This window comes from Equus asinus, chromosome 17 (genome assembly GCF_041296235.1).
Source record: "Equus asinus isolate D_3611 breed Donkey chromosome 17, EquAss-T2T_v2, whole genome shotgun sequence".
Taxonomy (NCBI): Eukaryota; Metazoa; Chordata; class Mammalia; order Perissodactyla; family Equidae; genus Equus; species Equus asinus.
In genome coordinates, this window is record NC_091806.1 from 43,804,437 (window position 1) to 43,824,553 (window position 20,117).

Sequence of the window (20,117 nt, forward strand, 5' to 3'; positions counted from 1 at the left end):
GCCTGTAAAATATCCACGCAGAAACTGGGGAGACCATTGGTTCCCTTGGTTTTTAAACTGAGCTCCTCAGGACCCTGGGGTTCCCTGGTGGAGCTCTGAGACTGCCATGGAGATGGCATCCGTGAAGCATTGCAACTTTGAGTCCAGTTTATGTCATCAGAAGGTCCCTGATCAAACACAATTTCCTTTGATGAGAGGTTCTGTAGCTTGGAAAAGAAAAGTGTGAAAAGCACCAACAGTCCAGTTGCTTCATTTTATGGATTGGAAAACTAAGGCCCAGGCAGCTACTAGCGTTGGTCTAAATTGATAGTTTGAGGCGTAGTTAGGATTGAAACCCAGGGCCTCCTGGCACTGACTAAGTGGGGTGTCTCAGGCCCCTGCAAACCAGCCAAGCCCAGATTTCTGGGCTGGGACCTGGAGTCCGCAGTCTCAACACCCCCTCCCTTCTCCAGGAGATTCTGATGCCCGTGGCAGCTAGACCAGTCCCAGCCGTGGGGATGCAGCTCCCAGCTCCTGTCAGTGGGGCCCCTCAGCCTGAGCAGAGACCACCCCCCCCGTTAGGGGGACCTGGCCTGCTTCCCACAAGCCTGGCCCCTTCCCCAGTCTAGGGTTCACTACAGTGTCACCCACCCACCTCAGCCACCAGGACTCCTTCTTTCTCCCTTTATTGCCTTTCTCTCTCTATCCTTCACAACAGCATCTTCCCTTTTAGCAGAACACAGTCATCCCTGAGCCCCAGCTCCTCGGCTACAGGGAACCTCCCCCTCCCTGAGGGCTGCCCCCGACTCCTCAGAAGGTGTAGGCCCCCACGAAGACGGTGAGTCTCAGTACAGAGCTGGCTCGGTAGCTCATGAGGGAGTTCATGGTGACCATCTCGAGGTCCAGCACGTACTCCCGGGGGCCCGTCACGGGCCGGGCGAGGACCAGCATGGCGCTGACATTGTTGATTTGCTGCAGGACACAGTGGGGAGGCATGTAGATTGCATCAACCTACCCACCAGGATCCTACCCCAGCATCACCTTCCTGCCCCACGTCTCACACTCACAACCAGTTGGCCGTGAAGTGGAGAGAGAGCCCTGGCCAGGCTGTGACCCAAGGCTCTCATCCAGCTCTGTGACACCCTTGACATCTCTTCTCTCCTGAACCCAGGCTCCTGCCCTCAGAAATCCCCCACTGGTGCTCTTCCCACTCCTTCCAGCTAGTTCTTTTGTCTAACCGGGGTCAACTGATGATTCAGGGCCAGGTGTGAGACTCAGAAGTGGGGGGGCCTTTGGCCACCTGGAGCAGGAGGACTCCCAGTTCAGAAGGAGAAAACAAGCCCTGATCCCAGACAAACCCTTGCACCCCTGTCCCCGTGAGGCACACCTGGAACCCTCCCCCCTAACACCTCCACCTACAGGGAGCTGGACTCTCAGATCCCCGCCCCTGCACCAACCCCTCTGCCTCTCTCTCCAAGGCCCGACTCCATTTGCTCGCCTTTCCGGGACTCAGCTGTGTCTGTTACCTCGCAAGGCCTCTCATGCCAGTCCCTTGTTCTACGAATAAAGAAATTGAGGCCAGATACGCAAATCAGTACAGGGGCTCCAACCCCAGTGTCCAAGTGCCTCCTTAGAATTGCATTTAACAATCTGTAGTCTGAACCAAGGGGATTTACCCTACCTTTCTACAGAAATTCCGCCTCCCGGGGGCGGGGCTTTGAGAGAAGAGGCGGGCATGGTGGCATAGCCGTGTCTCCCATTTAAGGTTTCCTGGAATTCAATTTTGGATTATGCATGTCAGTTGAGGGGTGGGGTTAGGGGAAAGTCTTACCCTAATGTAGAAGTCCCCCTGCGAGTTTCCGGCACGGATCTGAAAGGCATTGTAGGCGCCGGGGTAGACGGAGGTCGCTTGGATCTGGAACACGTCGGCGGGCACGCTCCGTTCGGAGGTGATGCTCATGTAGCGGTGCACGATGGACGAGGGCTGCTCCCGGCACAGGGGGTTGGAGGCCGGACAGAGGCAGCGACTAGAGATCCCGAAATGTGGACATGAGTGAGGTCCTAGCCCATCCCCCTAATTTGACCCACCCCCAAATTTGGGATCCCAGAAGGATCCTCCCACTCCCGCTCTAACAGCTCGCGTGACTTAGTCAGGAAGGACTACAACTCCCATCAGCCTTCGGGACACTCGCCAGTCCAAATAGGCGTCAGTCAGCCGCAGAGCCCTCTGGGAGTTGTAGTCTCTGCGAGGGCCCGGCGTCGAGTTGACTCACTTGTCGGACACTTGGACGTAGGGCTCCACGCAGCGGTTGGTGTCCACGCAGCGGTAGCCCCCATGGAAGTTGACACAGGTTTGGGCCTCGGAGCACTGGTGCGCACCAGACTCGCACTCGTCAATGTCTGCCAAGGGAGAGGGGCTGGAACCGGGACGTCAGATCACCAGCCCCTGACACCACCCTGCCCGCTCCACCTGGGCAACCTGTACCTTGGCAGAGGCGCGTGGCCAGCAGCTGGTAGCCCTGGGGACAATGGCAGGAGAAGCGACCTGGCTCGTTGACACAGCGGTACTGGCAGAGGTAACTGGAGTAGCTGCACTCATCGATATCTGAGGGAGAGTGGGGATGAGGACTCTGGGCCAAGGGCAGTCCTCTCTCTTCAGTCCCAAAAACGTTTACGGAGAGCCCAGCCCTATGTTAGGCTCAATGTGGAAAGACAGAGGGGGATGTGACAAGCCCTGCAAAGCTCAGTAGGGGGACAGAGGATTCAAAGAAAGCTCTGCCCAGCTCACAGACCTCTTTTGCCTCAGGTCTGTAAGACGACTGTAAGTGAGAGCGCTGGGAATCTAGAGGCTTGGCTTAAATCCTACTGACTGAGTTTCGGGAACCTCAGTTCCCTGTCAATAAAATGAGCGAGTTAGACGAGATAAGCTTTGAGGGCCCAACATGCTTTGGTTTTCAATAACTTGCCCAATTCCTGCAACCCACAATCAGCCCAAGCACACAGACCCCTCCTGCCAACTGTGAGCTACACAGGCAGGAGCCAGGCTTTCTTCTCTGGTTCCCCCCATTCTGCCTAGCACCGAGCCAGGGACCAATGAGGCCTCACTCTGCAGCAAAGCAGGCTACGTGGCCAGTTGACATGGAGTGAGAAGTCTGGGATAGAACCCTGGCGCCATCTCACCCTAGGTGTGTGACCTTGGGCAAGTCACTTGACCTCTCTTTGTTGAAGGACTTTATGCTATTATTTTTTTGTAATCCTCCCAACAAACCTTGAAGAAGCTATTAATGTCCTCATTTTGCAGAGGAAGGAAAAAAATGATACTCGCCTCACAGGATGGTTGGTAGGATTAAATGAAGCCAAGTAGGTAAGGGCAGCGCCCTACACAGGGCACGTGCTCGGGAGATGGAAGTTCACTTGAAAGATTTGCTGCTTGGGACTTGATGAAGGCTGTCTATTATCATTTTCCCACTTAATCCTCAAGACAACTCATTTTACAGAAGAAATAGGCTCAGAGAGAAGAGTGACTTGCCCTAGTCCAGGATTCGAATGCAGGTCAGGGCACCCACATCCTTGCTCAGTCTCCCCACTAAAGCTCAGTGGGGACCTAACTTCTCCCCTCTGTGCCTTCCCCACCAGGCTGGGAGTTCTGGTGGGCAGGTCTGCAGGTGCCCTGCAACCAGGTGGGGGTGGAGTACACAAGAGGTACATGGGTGCAGACTGGATGGGACGTGGAGCCATCAAATGGAGTCCTATGTGGCAGGAGGCACAGTATGACACAGGGCCTGGGGGACCAATGGAGGAACACGTGGCAGGGGTGGAGCTCTCACCACTGCAGGAGAAGCCATCCCGATGCAGCTCATAGCCCTGGTGACAGCGACACAGGAAGGTCCCATAGGAGTTGAAGCAGCGCTGCTCACATGGAGCCCCCATGTCACATTCGTTCACATCTAGGAGTGCCAGGAAAAACAGGGGAGGGGTGAAAGCCAAGGAGCAGCCCAGAGCCCCTGCTTCACCTGGGCTGCTCGGGAAGGGAGCTCCTCCACCCCACGCCACCCTGCCCAGGACCCAGGAGCCTGGCCCGGCCCAGCCTCACCCACACAGGAGCGGTTGTTAGGCCCCAGCTGGAAGCCCGGCTCGCACTGGCAGCGAAAGGAGCCAGGCAGGTTCACGCAGCGGTGCTGGCAGTAGCGGTAGCGGCACTCGTCTATATCTGGGATGGAGGCAGGGAAGGAGGGCAGAGGGAAGAGGTCAGGTGGGGCTCAGGCCGGCTGGGACTCAAGGCCTCAACACACATAAACTTGTCTGTGTCTGAGGGCCTGGGCCAGGTCAGCCAGGACTCACACATACGCCCACACAGTCCTGTGTCTGGGGATTGGAAGGCAGGGGTGGCAGGGCACTGAGGTGAAGCCTGGGATGGGCTGGAATGGGGGTCGGGTGCCAGGGGCACAGAGCAGGGACTAGAGAGGCTGTCCCCCAGACTCACCCACACATTCGGGCCCAATCTTGCGGTAGCCATCAGGGCAGGTGCACTGGTAGGAGCCAGGTAGGTTATGGCACTCCTGGCTGGGACGGCAGTCATGCAGGTCCTGTGCACATTCGTCCACGTCTGCAGGAGACACCACTCAGCCCCCGCCTGGGAGCCTGTGCACCACCCAACATAACAGACACCTCAACAGGGAGGACACAGGTCAGGTACCACTCATGTGGGCATGTGGGTGACTGGCAGCCCCAAATTGGGAACACATGGAGTGGACCCTCCCAACAGCACACGTAACAGTCCACCAGCCTGGGAGCCAACGGGAAAGGCACCCCCTAAACTGTGAGACCCCACGCCAGAGAAGCATGGGAAATAAGGCCCTGCCCATATGCCCAGGAGCACTGATTCCAGGGCCTTCTCCAAGGCCCATGGCTCCCAGGAGCGGGGTCCAGATCACGAAGCGGGCAGGAGGCAGAGGCTGAGAGGCAGAGCTCTGGCAGTGTGTCTGCAGCTGTCGAGGGGAGGGTCCCAGGGGCTGGCTGGGGCAGGGGAACAGGAGCTTGGGGCCACCTGTGACAGGCCTCACACCAAGTGAGTATCTGGATGAGGGTCTGGACATCATCCTAGTGGCCCTGATGAGGCTTTCGAGCAAGGGAGGAATGTGACGTCGGAGTTTTTAAGACACAGCGATAGACACTTGGCAGGAGGACCGGAAGCTTGGCACCAGGAGGACCCTCACTCACCCACACAGCTCTCTTGATCATCAGGCTCATAGCCTGCTAGGCAGGGGTTGGGGTGTTGAGCAGGGGGCACTGGTGGTGGGGGTCCCTCGCCATGCAGGTCGTTGATGACGGCGGCCGAGCGGGGCAGGCACAAGTAGCCCCCATAGTGGTTGATGCATTTCATCTCCCCTTTGCAGGCCTCGGGGATGGTCAGGCACTCGTTGACATCTGCAGAGAGAGGCCTGCTGGGTACAGCCAGCCTCCTGGGCCGGCTATGGAGGGGGTGGGAGGCAGGAGCTCGGCTTGGCCTTCTCTAAGCTGTGTGACCTCAGCAGGGCCTGCTTTCTCTACTCAACAGCTAAGGCTGCCTGCCCAGGACCCCTCCCCAGGGCCTGCCAGGGCTGATGGTGGAACAGGTGTTCCCACAGTCACCCCCATTCTCTTGCCCCCAAGAAGATCTCTATCCCTCCCCAAAACCCTGGCCCTGGCTCAGCCTGGCTCTTGAGTGAAGCGCAGGCCTCCTTACCCACACCCCCCAGGACACTGCCCTCCAGGGACAAGATGGGACAAAGCTGGATAGGAGAGTGGTTAGAGAAGGTGTCCAGGACCCAGCTTCCTTGGGCAGTGCCCTGTTGCTCTCTTGCCTATTGAGGGGTGGGGGCAGGGTGTCCTGGGTTTCTCTGAGAGGGAGGGGCCCGGATGGCTCCTCCACCCCTAGCTGAGCTGGTCCCCAGAGAACCAGAGCTGGCCTCAGCCAAGCAGAGCTGCTCAGAGGACAGGCCATTGGGCTCCTACTGCAGCTCCTGGAGCTGGGGTTGCAGTCCCCTTCCTGGTTTCTGGGGGTGGGTCAGTCCCCCAGGCACACTCACCCCGGCAGTGCTGGCTGTCCGGGTCCCACTCATAACCATCTGTGCATTCCTACAAGGGGACCAGAGGTGCCGTGGTCACCCTCGTCCCCTCCAGCTGACCAGGCCAAGACCAGGGCCCGAGCCTGGCCACCCTCCCGGCCTGCTCCAAACAATGGCCCCAGCTGCTCCACCAACCAGGGGAGGGGAGACTCTTCCCCAGCAGCAGCCACCCCAGGATCCTGATCTCTGTGTCCCTACCCAGCCCAGCCCAGGCCAGTGGCCCCGTCCCGTCCCCACCGTGTAGCTGTCAGGCTCCTCGGAATCCTGGGGAGACGCTGCCCCCAAGAGCAACAGCAGCAGTGCCCAGAGCAGTAGAGACCCGGGAAGGCACGAGGCGAAGGGGAGCATCCTGGGGCTGGGAGGTGGTGGGCAGGGGTCAGGGCGCCTCTGCCACGGCACCCCCCCATCCCCTGTCCCAGGACCCGGAGCCCTGGCCCCAGCCGCCTCCCCCTTGGGCCCGTGCCTGGGGCTCCGGAGCCTCCCAGGGCCGAAGGCCGACTCCTTGCGCAGGCCGGGGGCCGGGGGCCGGGGCCCACCCGCCCGGGGCCGCCCCGCCCCCGCCCGGTCCCCCAGCGCCGCGGGCCCAGGAGCGCGGGCCTCTCGGCTCCTCGCTGACGCCGACTCGGCCGAGACTCCGGCTCGCGCCCTCCCCCACGGACGGCCACTCACTTGAGCCCGCGACGCCCCCGCGGCCCGCGGCTCCGGCGGCTCGGCTGGTTCGGGCAGTGCCTGCGGGCAGACGGACGGGCGGACGGCGCAGCTCCCTGGACGCGCGGCCCCAGGAAGCGCCCCCCGCCCGCCCGCCCGCCGCGGCGCGGCCCACCCCGGCGCCTCCGCCCGCCCCTCGGCGGATTCCTGAGCCCGCGCCAGGGGGAGGGACCCCGACCCCCCGCTTCTCCGCCCCCGGCCGGCCGCAGGCCCCCACCCGGTCCCCCGCGGCGCCGCCCGGAGCCGCCTCCCGGCGCCGGGCCAGGGTCCTCCAGCGCTCGATCCTGGGGGCATTGGTCCTGATGCCAGGCCCGCAGACTCACCTGGGAGCCCCCAGGCCCTCACTTTGAGCACCCCAGAATGTCATCCTGCACACCTAGACCCTATTAGTCTGAATCCCCAGAATCTCATGCTATGCACCCACATCTTCATGCTGGGGCCCCCAGACTCTTTCTGCGCCTCCCAGAATGTTATCCTGGACACCCAGACCCCACCTAATTCGGGGCTTCCAGATCCTCACTATGACGCCCTCCAGAATTTTATTTTGTGCACCGAGAAAGTCACTCTGGAAATACCAAAACTTCATCCGGGGTCCCCAGACCCTCGCCTGAGGACGAGACGCTCCCTGGCCCAGAACTGTCCATCTCTGTCCTTCTCCCCTCCATCCCCAGAGCTGTCTTCAGCCAGGTGGTCCCTTCACTCCAGGACAGCCTCCCTCGAGCTCTCCGATTGCGAGATTACAACAGTTTGGGGGCGGGGGCGGCAGGCCCCTTTTGGCCCAGAATGAATGGAAGCCCCTGAGAAGGCGGACAGGGCTGATGGGGCTCGGGCGTGCAGGACGCCAGGGTCCGACGCCAGCACTTTCCCGGCGCTCCTGCCACCCGCGGCCCCCCTCCTCCCCCGGGGTTTCTGCCTCCTCCCGCAAGCGGAGGGCGCGCCCTTTGGGGAGGAGTTTGGGCGGAGCTGGCTCCCAGGAAGGGGCGGGGCCTCTCCCTGCCCACGTCTCAGGGCGGGGCCAGACGGGAAAGGGCCGCGTGTCCAGGGCTCTCCGTCTGGGGGCAGATGGCGTGCGGGAACTGCCGAGCCCTCCCTTCCCTTTCCACCCGTGTTTACCCTCAAGATCAACCCCAACGCAGCCCCGCCCGGGGCTGGGGAATGCCAAGGACGGGACGTGGGATGGGTCCCGAGGTGAGCCCTTGGGGTTCAGGGTGAACTGGAGAGCGCCTCCTCCACCCCCGAATCCTTTCCAGCCACAGGGGCTAGGAGGCTAAAAATAATAACTCTTTATAGTCAAAAAGACAGACAATAACAAGTGTTGGCGAGGATATGGAGAAATTGGAACCCTCATACACTGTGGGTGGCAATGTAAGATGGTGCAGCCCGCTTTGGCAAATAGTCTGGCAGGTCCTCAAATGTTACCACATGACGCAGCAATTTCACGCCTAGGTATGTACCCAGGGGAATTGAAAACATATGTCCACACAAAATATCTGGACACAATGTTCATAGCAACACTATTCATAAAAACCAAAATGTAGAGACAATCTAATGTCCGGCATGATGAATGGATAAACAAAATGTGGGAATACACTGGAGTATTATACAGCTGTAAAAAAGAACGAAGTACTGGTATGTCCTACAGTATGGATGAATCTTGAAAATATAACACTAGGTGAAAGAAGCCAGACACAAAAGGCCACATATTCCACTTATGTGACACATCCAGAATAGGTGAATCTGAGGGCAACCCAGATCAGTGATTGCAGGGCGAAGGGGCACCACGGAGTGACTGCTAATGGGTGTGGGGTTTCTTTTGGCGGTTTCACGAAAACGTTCTGAAATTAGATAGTGGCAATGGTTGCACAATTATGCAAATACACTAAAAACCACCGAATTGTACATTCTAAAAGGGTAAATTTTATGGTGTGTGAATTACACCTCAATAAAGCCGCTATCAAAAAAATAAGGGGCTGGCCCCGTGGCCGAGTGGTTAAAGTTCCGCCTGCTCGGCTTCGGTGGCCGGGGTTCGTGAGTTCGGATCCTGGGTGCAAACCTACTCTGCTCATCAGCCATCCTATGGAGGCATCCTACAAACAAAAAAATAGAGGAAGATTGGCACAGATGTTAGCTCAGGGCTAATCTTCCTCACAAAAAAAGAAAAAAATGATAATAAAAATATTAGCTCTTGATTATCAGGATCTAACCATTCCAGGCACCGGTGTGCACCTCACGCAATCCTCCTGCCAAGTGCGGGAAGGGGTGCCGTGAACACCCCATTTCACAGATGACAGAAGCTGAGATTTGTCCAGGCAGAGGCAGAGTGGGAAGGACAGGATTTGAACTCAAGTCTCTCTGCCTCCAAGACTCTCTGGGTTCTTTGTCCCCACAGTAGAGCATTAAGGACCCCCCATTTGAACACCTACTCTGTGCCAGCCAGGGTCGTAGGTGCTCCACAAAGTGTCGTTCCACTCAAAGGAATTGTCACTGCCACTCAGAGATGAGGACGGGAGGCCCAGAGGGGAATGACTGGGTGCGCAGTTGGCAACTCGGACTTGGACCCGAGCCTCATCTTTGCACTATTAGGCCTGGGCGTGCCTGCCACTCGGAGTTGCCTCCTTGGAATGCCTCTTCTGACCTCTGGGACCCTAACGACTTTCGCTGCCCTCATCCCCTCTGCACCGGGTCACAAGGCCTTATCTTGCTTGGTGTCCCTCTCCTACCCGGTCGTGAGCTCCTTTCAGTCCACAGCCCAGCCTTCCCTGGGCGCCAGCCAGGAGCTTCAGATGAGCAAATGAATGAACAAATGAGTGAGCGAGTGGGGAAATTCATGCAGTCATTCAACAAATGTTTACTGAGTGGCCACCATTGACCAGGCTCTGTGCTAGGCACCGGGGACACAGCACTAATTGAAAAAACACCCAGATCTCCTGGCCTCGTGGAGCTCACATTCAAGGGAGGGAAGGAAATGATCAAAGAAGGCCACCCACCCCCACACCTCAGTCCCTCCTCCCCCAAATTTCCACAACTCCCCCACCACAAGAGTCAGGTTTTATGACACCCCCTTTGGTGCCCACACGGGCTTACCCTCTGGGGTAACGGAGGGGGCGCAGCAAGATGAGGCCTCACAGCTTTGGGAAGATTCCTGATGAATGAAGAAATGAGGTAGTGAGTACATGAATGAATGAACCCCAGGATCAGAGCCCTCCTCCCTTCCCCTCTCCCATCCCCAAGGAACCCCTAGAAAGCCAGCTTCTTCTCATTCATCTCTGGCCTTGGGTGCTAGTTCCCAGCCTGGGGGGCCTAGCTCCCAGCCTGGAGGCACATAAGGGAGATCCCCAGCCCAAGGACCCATTAGAACCAAGGCAACAGTAATGGGTGTTAACACCCCTGCCCAGCCCTTGGCCTCACGGGCTTTGGCCTTGCTCTGCCTGAGATGCCAACCCTGCTATCTTTCTGCCCCCTCAGGCCCACCTAGACCCCTCATCCACACTCCCAGACTGTGACAGGAAGAAGGAACAGGAGGCAGTAGCTGCCACTTGCTGTCCCTTGGGCCCTGCACTTTCCTGTTTAAAACCCGTGATGACCAATTGTTCAGTCAACAAACATTCATCGAGCCTGCTCTGTGCTGGCTCCGTCCTGGGCACTGAGGACACAGGGCATCAGACGCCTCTGCTGTGGGTGGGAGGCAGATGCCCAGCTGGCACAGGCACAGCAGGGACTCAAGGGGCTGCAGGTGACAGCAGAGGATGGGGAGCAGGGAAGGCTTCTTGGAGGTGACCCTTGAGCTGACTGAGCTTCGCAGGATGAGCAAGAGTGCTTCCCCAGGGGGCAGTGAGCACCTTCCATCCTTGCCCAGTCATTAGGGGCATGTGGTTCCCGTAGCCCCCTGGGCTTCCTGCTCATGGCACTGATGGCCCTATATTGTCACTGCCCACTTAGGATCTGTCTCCTTAAGGACAGACCCATCTCTGCATCCCTACAATTGCCCAGAACAGGGTGGGCAGAGAGCCTCTGTTGAATAGAGAGAGGTGGAGTGGAGAGCCAGCAGGCCAAGGGCCAGGCAAGGACAACCACCTGAAAGCCTCTTGTGCTTGAGGGGTCCAACCCCTCCCAGCCTAGTTTCCCCTGTGTGGTGGTTTCTCCAGCTCCGCCCTCTCAGCCCCTCCAGCTTGGTCTGCACAGCTTCCTGCCCCTGGCACTCTCGTCTGCGGCGCCATGGCCCAAACTGTCCACCTCTCCTGCCTCCTGGCCCTGTTGGTGGCAGGTCTGGCTGAAGGCTTCAATGGCTCCCCCGGGGGCCAGGTAAGTACCCCCAACCTGCACCCCATCCCCTTCCCTCTGCAGGCTCCATGCCTCGGGCTCACCCCTTCAGGAAACTGCCTTGTTCCCATTTCCCAGAGGGAGAGACTGAGACTAGAGAGGTGATGAGTCCACGCTCACCCAGGGAGACAGAGCGGGATTAACGGGCTGATCCCCTAGCCCAGTCTGCCTGGCTGGGAGCTGAGGTGTGGTTCCGGCAATGACTCCTCGCCTACCTCCCCCACACCACCCTTGGTTCCTTCCAGGACCCAGGGCCCCGGCCGCTGGAGCTGAAAGAGGTCTTCATGTTATTCCAGATCCAGTACAACCGGAGTTACTCGAGCCCAGCAGGTATCACCAGACATGTGTATCTCCAGTCCAATCCCCCTTCTCCCATTTAACAGAGGAGAAAATCAAGGCTCATGGTGGGGAGTGCGCAGGACAGTGGCAGGACTGGGGTGTACTCCCTGGTTCCCAAATGCAGAACTGGGGACAGGATTTCTTTGCTATGAACCTGGAAGGAGGTGGCAGCTGTTGGGGGTCTGCCCAGTCCTAGAGGATTCTTCCCTCCATAGCCACTTTCCTGTGAGCCGGGCAGCAGGCAGACCACCATCTAGTCATGACTTCATGCAGCAGACACCCAAGGATACCTACCCATTTTGTCCCCAAGCTGGGGACTCCCTCACCACCCCCAGGAGTTGCCAGCACTGCTCCTTCTCCCTCTGTGTCTCATCTCCCCTAGGGGCATGGTCTAGGGTTGCCCTTCAGCCCAAGCTGCTTGGGCCATGGCCCTGTACCCCATCCTCACCCCCCCACCATGTTCCACCTCTGAAACTGTGGTCTGAAGTGTGAAGTGAGGGTGGAAGAGGTGACCTGGCAGGAAGCTGGGTTCCAACTATCTACTTTCTCTACTGAGTCACTCTGCCTTCAGACCCCTTACTTGGCTTCCCGCTGGGGTGGGCAGAGGCCCCCCTTCCTGCCTCCTGGGAAAACCCAACCCTAGGTGGGCTGGGGAGCCGTTTCCTTAGCCTGGGCGTCTGCAGCGGGGTCTGCAGGAGCCACAGGAAAGGAGTCAGGGCTCACCTGGGTGAGTGTGGGTGGGAGGATGCTCAGCCAGCAGCCACTTCCTGTCCCTGTGGGCTCAAGAACCAGCCTAGGACAACCCCCTTTTGGTCTAGAGTATGCTCACCGCCTGGACATCTTTGCCCGCAACCTGGCTCAGGCTCAGCGGCTGCAGAAGGACGACTTGGGCACGGCTGAGTTTGGGTTGTCCCCATTCAGTGACCTCACAGGTACTGGGACCCCTCCTGGCCCCTAGGTGGTAGGTGGGGAAGTAGAGCCTTCTCCAGGGATAATGGCAGATGGACAGGGCAGCCCTTCGGTTTTCATTTCCCAGAGAGGGATGCTGAGGACCAGGGGCCTGGCTGCTAGTCCCAAATCACAGAGGGCAGGGGCAGGAACTCTGGAGGCCTGTGGCCCAGCCCAGCTCAGGGGCGAGGCAGCAGGTGCAGGGAAATGCACCCAGCAAGGAAGCCAGCCTCTCTCTAGACCTCAGCATCCTTGCCTTTGTCTCCCAGGGTGTTATGGGGACTCAAATGGCTGAGGAAGTGGATAGCTGGAGTAGGAGAGGCAGAAGGGGTCAAAACTGTGGTCTCGGTGGCCCCATCTGTCCCCCAGAGGAGGAGTTTGGCCAGCTCTATGGGCATCGGAGGGCGGCTGCAGGGGCCCCCCATGTGGGCAGAAAGGTAGAGTCTGAAGAGTGGGAGAAGACAGTGCCCCAGACCTGTGACTGGCGGAAGGCAGCCGGTGTCATCTCATCCGTCAAGAACCAGGTATCTGCCCCTACCCTGTCTGGTCCAATCCAGCCCCAGTGGTGCGTGGGAAGGAGAAGGGCAAGCCTGGACACCTTACCCCAGCCTCACCCTCTCACCCAGGAAATGTGTAACTGCTGCTGGGCCATGGCGGCTGCGGGCAACATTGAGGCCCTGTGGGCCATCACATACCGTCAGTCTGTGGAAGTCTCCGTACAGCGTACGGCTGGGAGAGGGCTCGGGTCGGGGGCAGGGGGGTAGGGTGGGGATGTGTGACGAGGGAGAGGAGGGGGGCCTGGTCACCCACACTGTCCCTTCTTCCACCAGAGCTGCTCGACTGTGACCGCTGTGGGAATGGCTGCAAGGGTGGCTTCGTCTGGGACGCGTTCCTGACTGTTCTCAACAACAGTGAGTGCCCTGCCTCTCCGGGCAGCTGTGGGCTGGGGGACGTGCAGGAGCCGTGGCTCCATCCTGGTCTTGCTTATCTCCAGGTGGCCTGGCCAGTGAAAAGGACTACCCATTCCGGGGGGATGCCAAACCCCACAGGTGCCAGGCCAAGAAGCCCAAGGTGGCCTGGATCCAGGATTTCATCAGGCTGCCGGAGGACGAGCAGAGTGCGGGCAGGCTGGAGACATGGGCGGGAGTGGGGGGAGAATGACAGGGATGGACAGACCAGGCTATAGAAAGAGATGGAGGGGGTGAGGATGTGGAAGGGGGAGAGAGAGAGAGACACCCATGAGCTGAGAGCAGGGGGGACAGGGCACGCAGGGCCTGATGGCACCTTCTACCCCCAGAAATCGCCGAGTACCTGGCCACCCATGGCCCCATCACAGTGACCATCAACATGAAGCTACTGCAGGTGGGAGAGGGAGGAAAGGAGGGGAGGGGCGTACAGGGGAGGCGGCCCCAGACTCAGCCCGTCTGCCCTGCCTCTGCAGCAATACCAAAAGGGTGTGATCAAGGCCACGCCCACCACCTGTGACCCCCAGCATTTGGATCATTCTGTCTTGCTGGTGGGTTTCGGTGGAGGCAAGTCAGTGGAGGGGAGGCGACCAGGGGCAGTCTCATCCCAGTCTCGTCCTCGCCGCTCCTCCTCATACTGGATCCTGAAGAACTCCTGGGGGGCCAACTGGGGCGAGGAGGTGAGTGTGATCTACTGCGGGGGACAGGGCAGGACAGGCATCTGCCATCCTTCTGGCCCTGAGGTCCCCTAATTTCCTAGGGCTATTTCCGGCTACATCGAGGGAGCAATACATGTGGCATCACCAAGTACGCGCTCACTGCCCTAGTGGACCAACCACGTAAGAAGCGGCCAGTCTCCTGCCCTCCCTGAGCTCGCCTGGCTGCCCCTCAGCTCTTTCCTGCTGTGCCAGCTACCTCCTTGCTAGCCCCATCCCAAGGTCTCGGCCTGTGCTCCCAATCTTCTTGCTACAGATTGAATAAACCAAGACAAGAGCCCTGTCTTCCAAGTGGACTCAGCTGGAGTGGGGAAATGGGGAGAACTTACCTACCATTCCCAGATACATCCTAGTCCCTGTGGGGTTGACGTAGCCACACGTCCTTATAGACGCACACCATGACATATGCACGCACACCTGCGCACGCTCCCACACACGGACGATATGTGTACCCACACACAGGCTCCTCCAAAGTCATGGCAACTTTATTGTCAGTGTGGGCCCTGCGGCAGAAGGGGGCCTCAGTCATGATAGAGGCGCAGGAGGCAGCCACGGAGGGTGCCCATGTAGCGGTCCCAGAGGGCCTGGTGCCTGCAATGACAATGGGAACACTAATGGCTGACATTCACTGCCTCCTCACCGTGTTGTGACAACTGCTATACACGCTCTCTATACTGTCACCTGTTTAATCCTCACAATATTCTTAGAATCCTTATCATCGTTCTCCCCAGTTTCTATGTGAGGACAATGAGGCATGGAGGGGTGAAGGACCTGCTCAAGGTCAGGTCACCACTTCTAAGAGGTGGAGCCAGGACTCTGGTCCAAGGAGAGACCTCCACCCACAGGGCGGCAGAACAGGGAACCATGAGTCTGCAGGAAGGCTAGGCCCTGGCGGGAGGCTGGCTGGGGCCAGGCCAAGCTGGACGGGAGGGCTGGGATCTCTCACCGGAAGCCATCCAGGGAGTGGACCGACGCCGAATACTGATTCAAGAAGAGCCGCACGTCACTCAATGGCCAGTGGTCAGAGCGGCAGGGTTCCACGAACTGTGGGCCCAAGGGAACATGCAGCACTGGTACAGCTCAGGGACGGCCAGGGTGGGGATCAGAGGGCGGCAGGCAGGACAGCTCACCTTTTCCACGAGGTCCACAAATAGGTCTCTGACGTCCTTATTGTGAGTCAGCTTGGTGGCCACATTCACCAGCCCCCGGGACAGGTTCTGTGGGGCAGGGGGCCTGGGAGTTCTGCCTTCTGTCCCAGAAGCTGGGGGCTGAGCCCAGAGGCCGGAGGAGGAGCAGGCCCCTCCGCACATCTATCCACCTCCCTCAATTGAATAACTCCCCAGTGTTTAGGAGCAGGCTCCCGCCTGTGAGGCGGGCAAAGGGGGGGCAGCAGCGCCACCTGCTGGTCAATCCCGGGCATGAGCAGAGTTGCCCAGTGGGACAGTGCACTGGAGGCTGAAGAGGCCCAAGGGACAGAAGCTGGATTAGGCCACAGACCTTGAAGTTGGCTTCCATTTCAGAGAAGACACCGAGCTTTCCTCGAAGGGCGGTGCACACCAGGCTGCGGGGAAACAGGGTCGAGATTAGAGCCACCTGGGCCCCCACTTCAGGCCCTACCCCATGGAGCCCCTAGGTTCACCTCTTGTGCAGGTCCAGAAGGTCCTTGTCAGCTACAAGCACCTTGAGCTCCTTCAAGTCCTGAAGAAACTCCTTGTCTAAGTCCATGTCCATGTCATCCACCTGGGAGTCTGAGTGAGGCCCGTGAAGGGAGTTGGGGTGGGGGATAAAACCCCTCCTGTGATATCCTGAGCCTCCCCCCACCACCTCACTGCACCCCACGAGACAGAGGAGGAAGCGGAGTGTCAGAGAGGTGCAGTGACTTGCCCCAGGCCATAGAGAAGCAGTGGGCCCTCTGTCTGCAGGCCAGGTATGTGTGGGGACACTGACACTGGACTAGGAGCAGAGGTGGCTGAGGGGAGGGCGCTGAAGAAGAAAGGATGCTGGGGCCTGCAGGAGAAACTGCTGCTGGGGAACCAGGCCCAGAAAGAGGGGAGGCGTCCGGGCACCTGGGTCAGTGGGGGCCTCACCGACGGCTCCGAGGGTCCAGTTCTGGATCATGAGCTCAGCACAGAAGGCAAAGTCGCCAAAGCTCAGGTACTGCAGTTTTTTCTTCCCTGTCTCAAAGCGGTTGTTGGCAAAGAAGACAATGGCTGCATAGTCCCTGCAGGGAGGGGACAGTGGGCTTGTCAGGGCTTGAAATTCCAACACTGGCTGGGCACCCAAGTTCTGGCCTCTCTCTGCCCTAACTCACTGTGTGACGTCTTTCAAGTCACTTCTGTCTGGGCCTCCTCATCTGTGCAAAGAGAAGGTTTCAGCCCAGGTCTCCTAAGGGATACAGTGGGAGACCACAAGCGTAACGGTCACCACGTACTGAGCTCTTCCTAAGCCCGGGGCTGCGCCATGGGCTCTACATGTGGCACCTCACACAGCCCAGCTGGCAAGGGGCCAGGCTAGGATTTGAACCCAGGCCAGTCTGATCCAAAGCACGGACCAAGGGTAGGACAACCATCCCCCCAACACAGCCAGACGTCAAGGGGTTTGCGGCGGGAAAGGTGGGCCAGCCTCAGGGCCCTGGAAAGGAGTGCGCAGGAGGGGAAGATGGCTGACTCCTCTCTTGGCCCCTCACCTGGCCAGCCGGTCGGAGAGGAGGAAGTGTTGCTGGATGTTATCAACCAGGGAGCCCCGCATTTCCTCCACCACCTTGAAGACTCGCTTGAAATTGTCAAACTGCAGGGCAGTTAAGGGGGGAGAGAGGACTGGTGAGAGGTCGCTCCCCTAGTAAGCTGTTTATTGAAATCCCTCTCTCATCTACCCACCTATCCGGTCAACATCTGCTAACTTAGCATCTGTTATTCCTTCCACAAACTACTGATTATTAATACCTGTTATCAGTTCAATAAATATCTACCAACTTCTACCACGGAGCCTCGGATAAATGTTTACTCACTCCTACCTCTCCATTCACCCCTATTTTAGCATCGTGAGCTTGTGCCGGAGCTCACCCTCCTGACTAAGGCCCAGGAAGTCAACAATGAGCAAATGCTAAGCCGTATGCAGGGGGCTCACAAGAAATGAGGGATTAGACACTAAAGGCCCAGGAGAAGGGTTGCTTCTCCCTGGCATCACCAGAAAGGCTTGTGGAGAAGGTGGCATCTGAACCCCTGCCTTGGTTTCAAGGAGTAGAAATGGCCAAAACCAATACCTTCCAGGGAGGAGCAGCATAAGCAAAGGAAAGCCAGGGGATGGGGAGATGTCAGTCTAGCGAGCTTGGCAGGGACCAGGTCACAGGAGAGTATGCAGGGCAAGGCCAGAGGTGTGGCTACTATCCAAGAGGGAGTGGGAACCAATGAAAGTTCATGAGCGGGGGGAAGCTGTGGTCAGATCTGGGCTTTTGAAAGGCCACTCTGGCTGAAGAGTAGAGGATGGTTTGGAAGGGACAAAAAGAAGGGAGAGGAGACTGGGAATGAAGCAGCTGCCACAGTCGGAGGTTGGGGAGGAGGCTGGAGCTGGGGCAGTGGCCAAAAGGATGGAGTGAAGGGGGGACTGTAGGTGGGAAGTTGTGTTGGTGGGGTATGGTGCCCACCTGTCTCCGACAGCTCTTGAGGGTGATGCCTGTTTTGGTGCTGATGTCGTCCAGGTCTTTCTTGGTGCCCTTGGACAGCTTCTTGCCCAGGACCTCCCGCACAAAGGCCTCATCAAAGGCGTAGTACCTGCGTGGAGGTAAAGGACACCACTCACTTCCCATAAAGGAAAGGGGGCCTGGCAGGGCCTGGGTTTGGCCCCTCTGCTCTCAACTTTCTCAAGGCCTGGGTAAGTCCCGCCCCTCCCTGGGCCTCAGTTTCAGCCTGCAAAATCGGTATACAGTCAGACTGGTTGGCGTCCCCACCTCTCGATGAGCAGCGCCTGTCGGGAGGGCGGGATCTGGTAGATGAGCTGGTGCAGCAGCTTGGGCGGTGCGTGCAGCAGGCGCTCGAGCATGTGGAAAGTACGGTAGTGGTCCATAGTGTCGCTCTGCAGCACCGCGGCCGTGGCACCCGTCTGCTCCAGGATTCCTGAGCGCACCCTCAGGGCCACTGCGTCGCCCACTGGGTAGTGGGCATTAGCATCAGGCCCTGCCGACTCAGGAGGCCCTCCAGGGATTCCCGCCCCGACCCCTATCCATCCCTTACTCCCGCTGCCCACTTCCCTATAGGATGCTCAAGCCCTGGCCCCGCCCCCTTTCCCATCCAAAACAACTGCTCCGCCCGTCGGGCTTCCCAGACGGCCCCCACAGACCCGAGTAACCATCCAGCCAGAGGCGATACACGTCCTCGTCGATGAGGGTCGTGTTCCCCACGAAGATATCCAGCTCACTAGTCATGGTCACGCCCGGACCCGGGCGCGGCCGCGGCGCCCCAGCAGGAGCGAGCACTGCCCGGGCCCGGCACGCCGCCGGGCCACTTCCGGGAGTGCGGAGATTCGGCTCCGGGCACCCGGAGCCAGAGAAGGACCACTTCCGGGACACAGCGGGTGGGGTCGGGAGCGGCGCGCGACGGGGCGGAGGCAGCGGCGGTGGAGGAGCCCCTCCTCCCGGCGGAAGGGGGACTCCCGGGCTCCTTTGGCCCCGTGTGCGGGAGAGTGTCCGGAGGCAAGGCTTCCCGCCAGTCTCCCCTACCCCTGCAACCTCCTGCCCTCACTTCCTCTTGGTTTTTCTCCCACATTCTCTGCTCTTTTCGGGGCCTCCCTACTTTGACCTGTGTCCTCAATGCTAAATCTTTTCTCTGCTAAAAAGATGTCTGGCCCGATGTCCAAGGACACTTGCTGGGAGCCCCTCAGTCCATCCTGCGGATGAGCACGTCTCCTGAGCATGGGGCACCTGCTGCCGTGGTCACCACTAACTAATGGCCTCCCCTATTGTGCAGCTCAGAGCTCTGCCTGGAAGTCCACATCCGGAGGGCCGCGTATCTTCGAGTCTGTCCGCGCTGTCTCCCCACTCCTTCTGAGGCCTCTCAGAAGCAAGGCAGACCTCTCCTTCTCCCCAGTCTGTTTCTTTTCCTGTGTTCCTGTCTCAATGACAGCCCCAACATCCACCCAGTTCTCATACCAGAAACCTGGGCTATTTCCCAGACTCCTCTCTTCCCACATTCAGTTCTGCTGATTAGCCTCCTGAATATTTCCACTATCTTTGTCCTCTCCACCCCCACTGGCACTGTCCCAGACCAGTCCTTCTGCATCGCTCTCCTTGCCCATCGACACAGTGTTCTTACTAATGTCCCTGCCTACGTCCCCTCCCATGGTCCATCCCACACAGAGCAGCCCGAACAATCTTTTTTTAAATGCATATTTTAAAATGTTACTCCCCTGCTTACAATCCTTACTGGCCTGTGGAAATGTTCCAAGCTAGCATTGAAAGCCCTTGAGAATCTGGCCTCCGTCTACCTTTGTTGCCTCCCTCCCTCTCTTACCACTTTCTCCACATGTCTGCTTTTCAAAAACATCGAGCTACTCTCACTTTAGTTCCTAAAAATTTCGAGCATCAGTGTCTTTCACCAGGATATTCCCTTTTCCCGAAACAGCTCTCTCTTTATTTGGCAAAGTCCATACATCTTTCAGGGCCCATCAGATATTACCTCTTTTGGGAAACCTTTTTTGGGAAGTCCCTCAGACCGTGCCCCTCCTCCATTTGTTGCTTGTTTAACATAGCCTGTTTCCCCTGCCAGATTACTACCTCTTTGAGGACAGGATTAGGATCTTGGTGAAGTTTATTTCTGCGTAGGCCTTGCACACAATAAAGGTTTATTGAACAAATAAATCCCACGTATGCTTCTCCCCCCAGGCAGGAAACACTCTGAGAGGGAGTGTAGGCTGATGGTGAGCCCGAACGTTTGGACTCAGGGTTCCAAGGAGCTGGGACCGATGCCCAGTGAGCCGAGTTCGAGCTAAGCTAGAAAGCATGGAAAGACAATCCGTCTGTGTTCTGTCAGAAGGTGGGCAGG

General features: G+C 58.5%; 3 protein-coding genes and 1 long non-coding RNA gene across 8 annotated transcripts; 1 reads left to right on the top strand and 3 right to left on the bottom strand.

The window, feature by feature from the left end:
- Window positions 1–239: 239 nt before the first annotated feature.
- EFEMP2 (EGF containing fibulin extracellular matrix protein 2) lies at window positions 240–7,103 on the bottom strand. 3 transcript variants are annotated; one of them, XM_044761928.2, is made up of 11 exons: window positions 6,756–6,933; window positions 6,324–6,441; window positions 6,048–6,096; window positions 5,200–5,406; window positions 4,463–4,585; window positions 4,073–4,189; window positions 3,807–3,926; window positions 2,465–2,584; window positions 2,253–2,379; window positions 1,811–2,006; window positions 240–951 (listed from the first exon to the last, which is right to left on the bottom strand). In XM_044761928.2, the coding sequence occupies exons 2-11, from the start codon at window positions 6,432–6,434 to the stop codon at window positions 790–792; spliced, it is 1,332 nt and encodes a 443-aa protein (XP_044617863.1). In that variant the 5' UTR covers window positions 6,435–6,441; window positions 6,756–6,933; the 3' UTR covers window positions 240–789. The 3 variants fall into 3 exon arrangements, with proteins under 3 accessions (XP_044617863.1, XP_044617864.1, XP_044617862.1); XM_044761929.2 differs by lacking the exon at window positions 6,756–6,933 and adding an exon at window positions 6,550–6,574; XM_044761927.1 differs by lacking the exon at window positions 6,324–6,441 and having other exon boundaries at window positions 6,756–7,103.
- Window positions 7,104–8,693: 1,590 nt separating this feature from the next.
- LOC139040818 (uncharacterized) lies at window positions 8,694–14,551 on the bottom strand. The gene is made up of 3 exons (XR_011495172.1): window positions 14,412–14,551; window positions 9,879–9,936; window positions 8,694–8,881 (listed from the first exon to the last, which is right to left on the bottom strand). It is a non-coding gene; the product is annotated as an uncharacterized lncRNA (long non-coding RNA).
- CTSW (cathepsin W) lies at window positions 10,812–14,373 on the top strand. 2 transcript variants are annotated; one of them, XM_014844810.3, is made up of 10 exons: window positions 10,812–11,096; window positions 11,360–11,444; window positions 12,272–12,385; window positions 12,771–12,925; window positions 13,028–13,124; window positions 13,232–13,312; window positions 13,396–13,518; window positions 13,699–13,763; window positions 13,843–14,046; window positions 14,127–14,373. In XM_014844810.3, the coding sequence occupies exons 1-10, from the start codon at window positions 11,010–11,012 to the stop codon at window positions 14,235–14,237; spliced, it is 1,122 nt and encodes a 373-aa protein (XP_014700296.3). In that variant the 5' UTR covers window positions 10,812–11,009; the 3' UTR covers window positions 14,238–14,373. The 2 variants fall into 2 exon arrangements, with proteins under 2 accessions (XP_014700296.3, XP_044618033.2); XM_044762098.2 differs by having other exon boundaries at window positions 10,940–11,096; window positions 13,010–13,124.
- Window positions 14,552–18,796, bottom strand: FIBP (FGF1 intracellular binding protein). Of its 2 annotated transcripts, none has more exons than XM_014844813.3 (10): window positions 18,418–18,796; window positions 18,029–18,227; window positions 17,726–17,852; window positions 16,769–16,869; window positions 16,170–16,303; window positions 15,722–15,830; window positions 15,580–15,643; window positions 15,213–15,299; window positions 15,029–15,126; window positions 14,552–14,673 (listed from the first exon to the last, which is right to left on the bottom strand). In XM_014844813.3, the coding sequence occupies exons 1-10, from the start codon at window positions 18,500–18,502 to the stop codon at window positions 14,604–14,606; spliced, it is 1,074 nt and encodes a 357-aa protein (XP_014700299.1). In that variant the 5' UTR covers window positions 18,503–18,796; the 3' UTR covers window positions 14,552–14,603. The 2 variants fall into 2 exon arrangements, with proteins under 2 accessions (XP_014700299.1, XP_014700297.1); XM_014844811.3 differs by having other exon boundaries at window positions 16,149–16,303; window positions 18,418–18,639.
- Between the last annotated feature and the right edge of the window lie 1,321 nt (window positions 18,797–20,117).

Bases quoted from the DNA above. Each gene is read 5' to 3' on its own strand.
- EFEMP2 (XM_044761927.1), bottom strand. From the start codon at position 7,088: ATGCCCCCAGGATCGAGCGCTGGAGGACCCTGGCCCGGCGCCGGGAGG. The intron at 2,007-2,252 runs GTGAGTCAACTC...CGGGATCTCTAG, and splicing joins TACGTCCAAGTGTCCGACAA to TCGCTGCCTCTGTCCGGCCT. The intron at 952-1,810 runs GTAAGACTTTCC...TGTGTCCTGCAG, and splicing joins AGGGGGACTTCTACATTAGG to CAAATCAACAATGTCAGCGC.
- CTSW (XM_044762098.2), top strand. From the start codon at position 11,010: ATGGCCCAAACTGTCCACCTCTCCTGCCTCCTGGCCCTGTTGGTGGCA. The intron at 13,313-13,395 runs GTGAGTGCCCTG...GCTTATCTCCAG, and splicing joins CCTGACTGTTCTCAACAACA to GTGGCCTGGCCAGTGAAAAG. The intron at 13,519-13,698 runs GTGCGGGCAGGC...TTCTACCCCCAG, and splicing joins GCTGCCGGAGGACGAGCAGA to AAATCGCCGAGTACCTGGCC.
- FIBP (XM_014844811.3), bottom strand. From the start codon at position 18,502: ATGACTAGTGAGCTGGATATCTTCGTGGGGAACACGACCCTCATCGAC. The intron at 16,870-17,725 runs GTGGGCACCATA...ACTGCCCTGCAG, and splicing joins TCAAGAGCTGTCGGAGACAG to TTTGACAATTTCAAGCGAGT. The intron at 15,831-16,148 runs GTGCCCGGACGC...GGCCTCACTCAG, and splicing joins TGAGGCCCCCACTGACCCAG to ACTCCCAGGTGGATGACATG.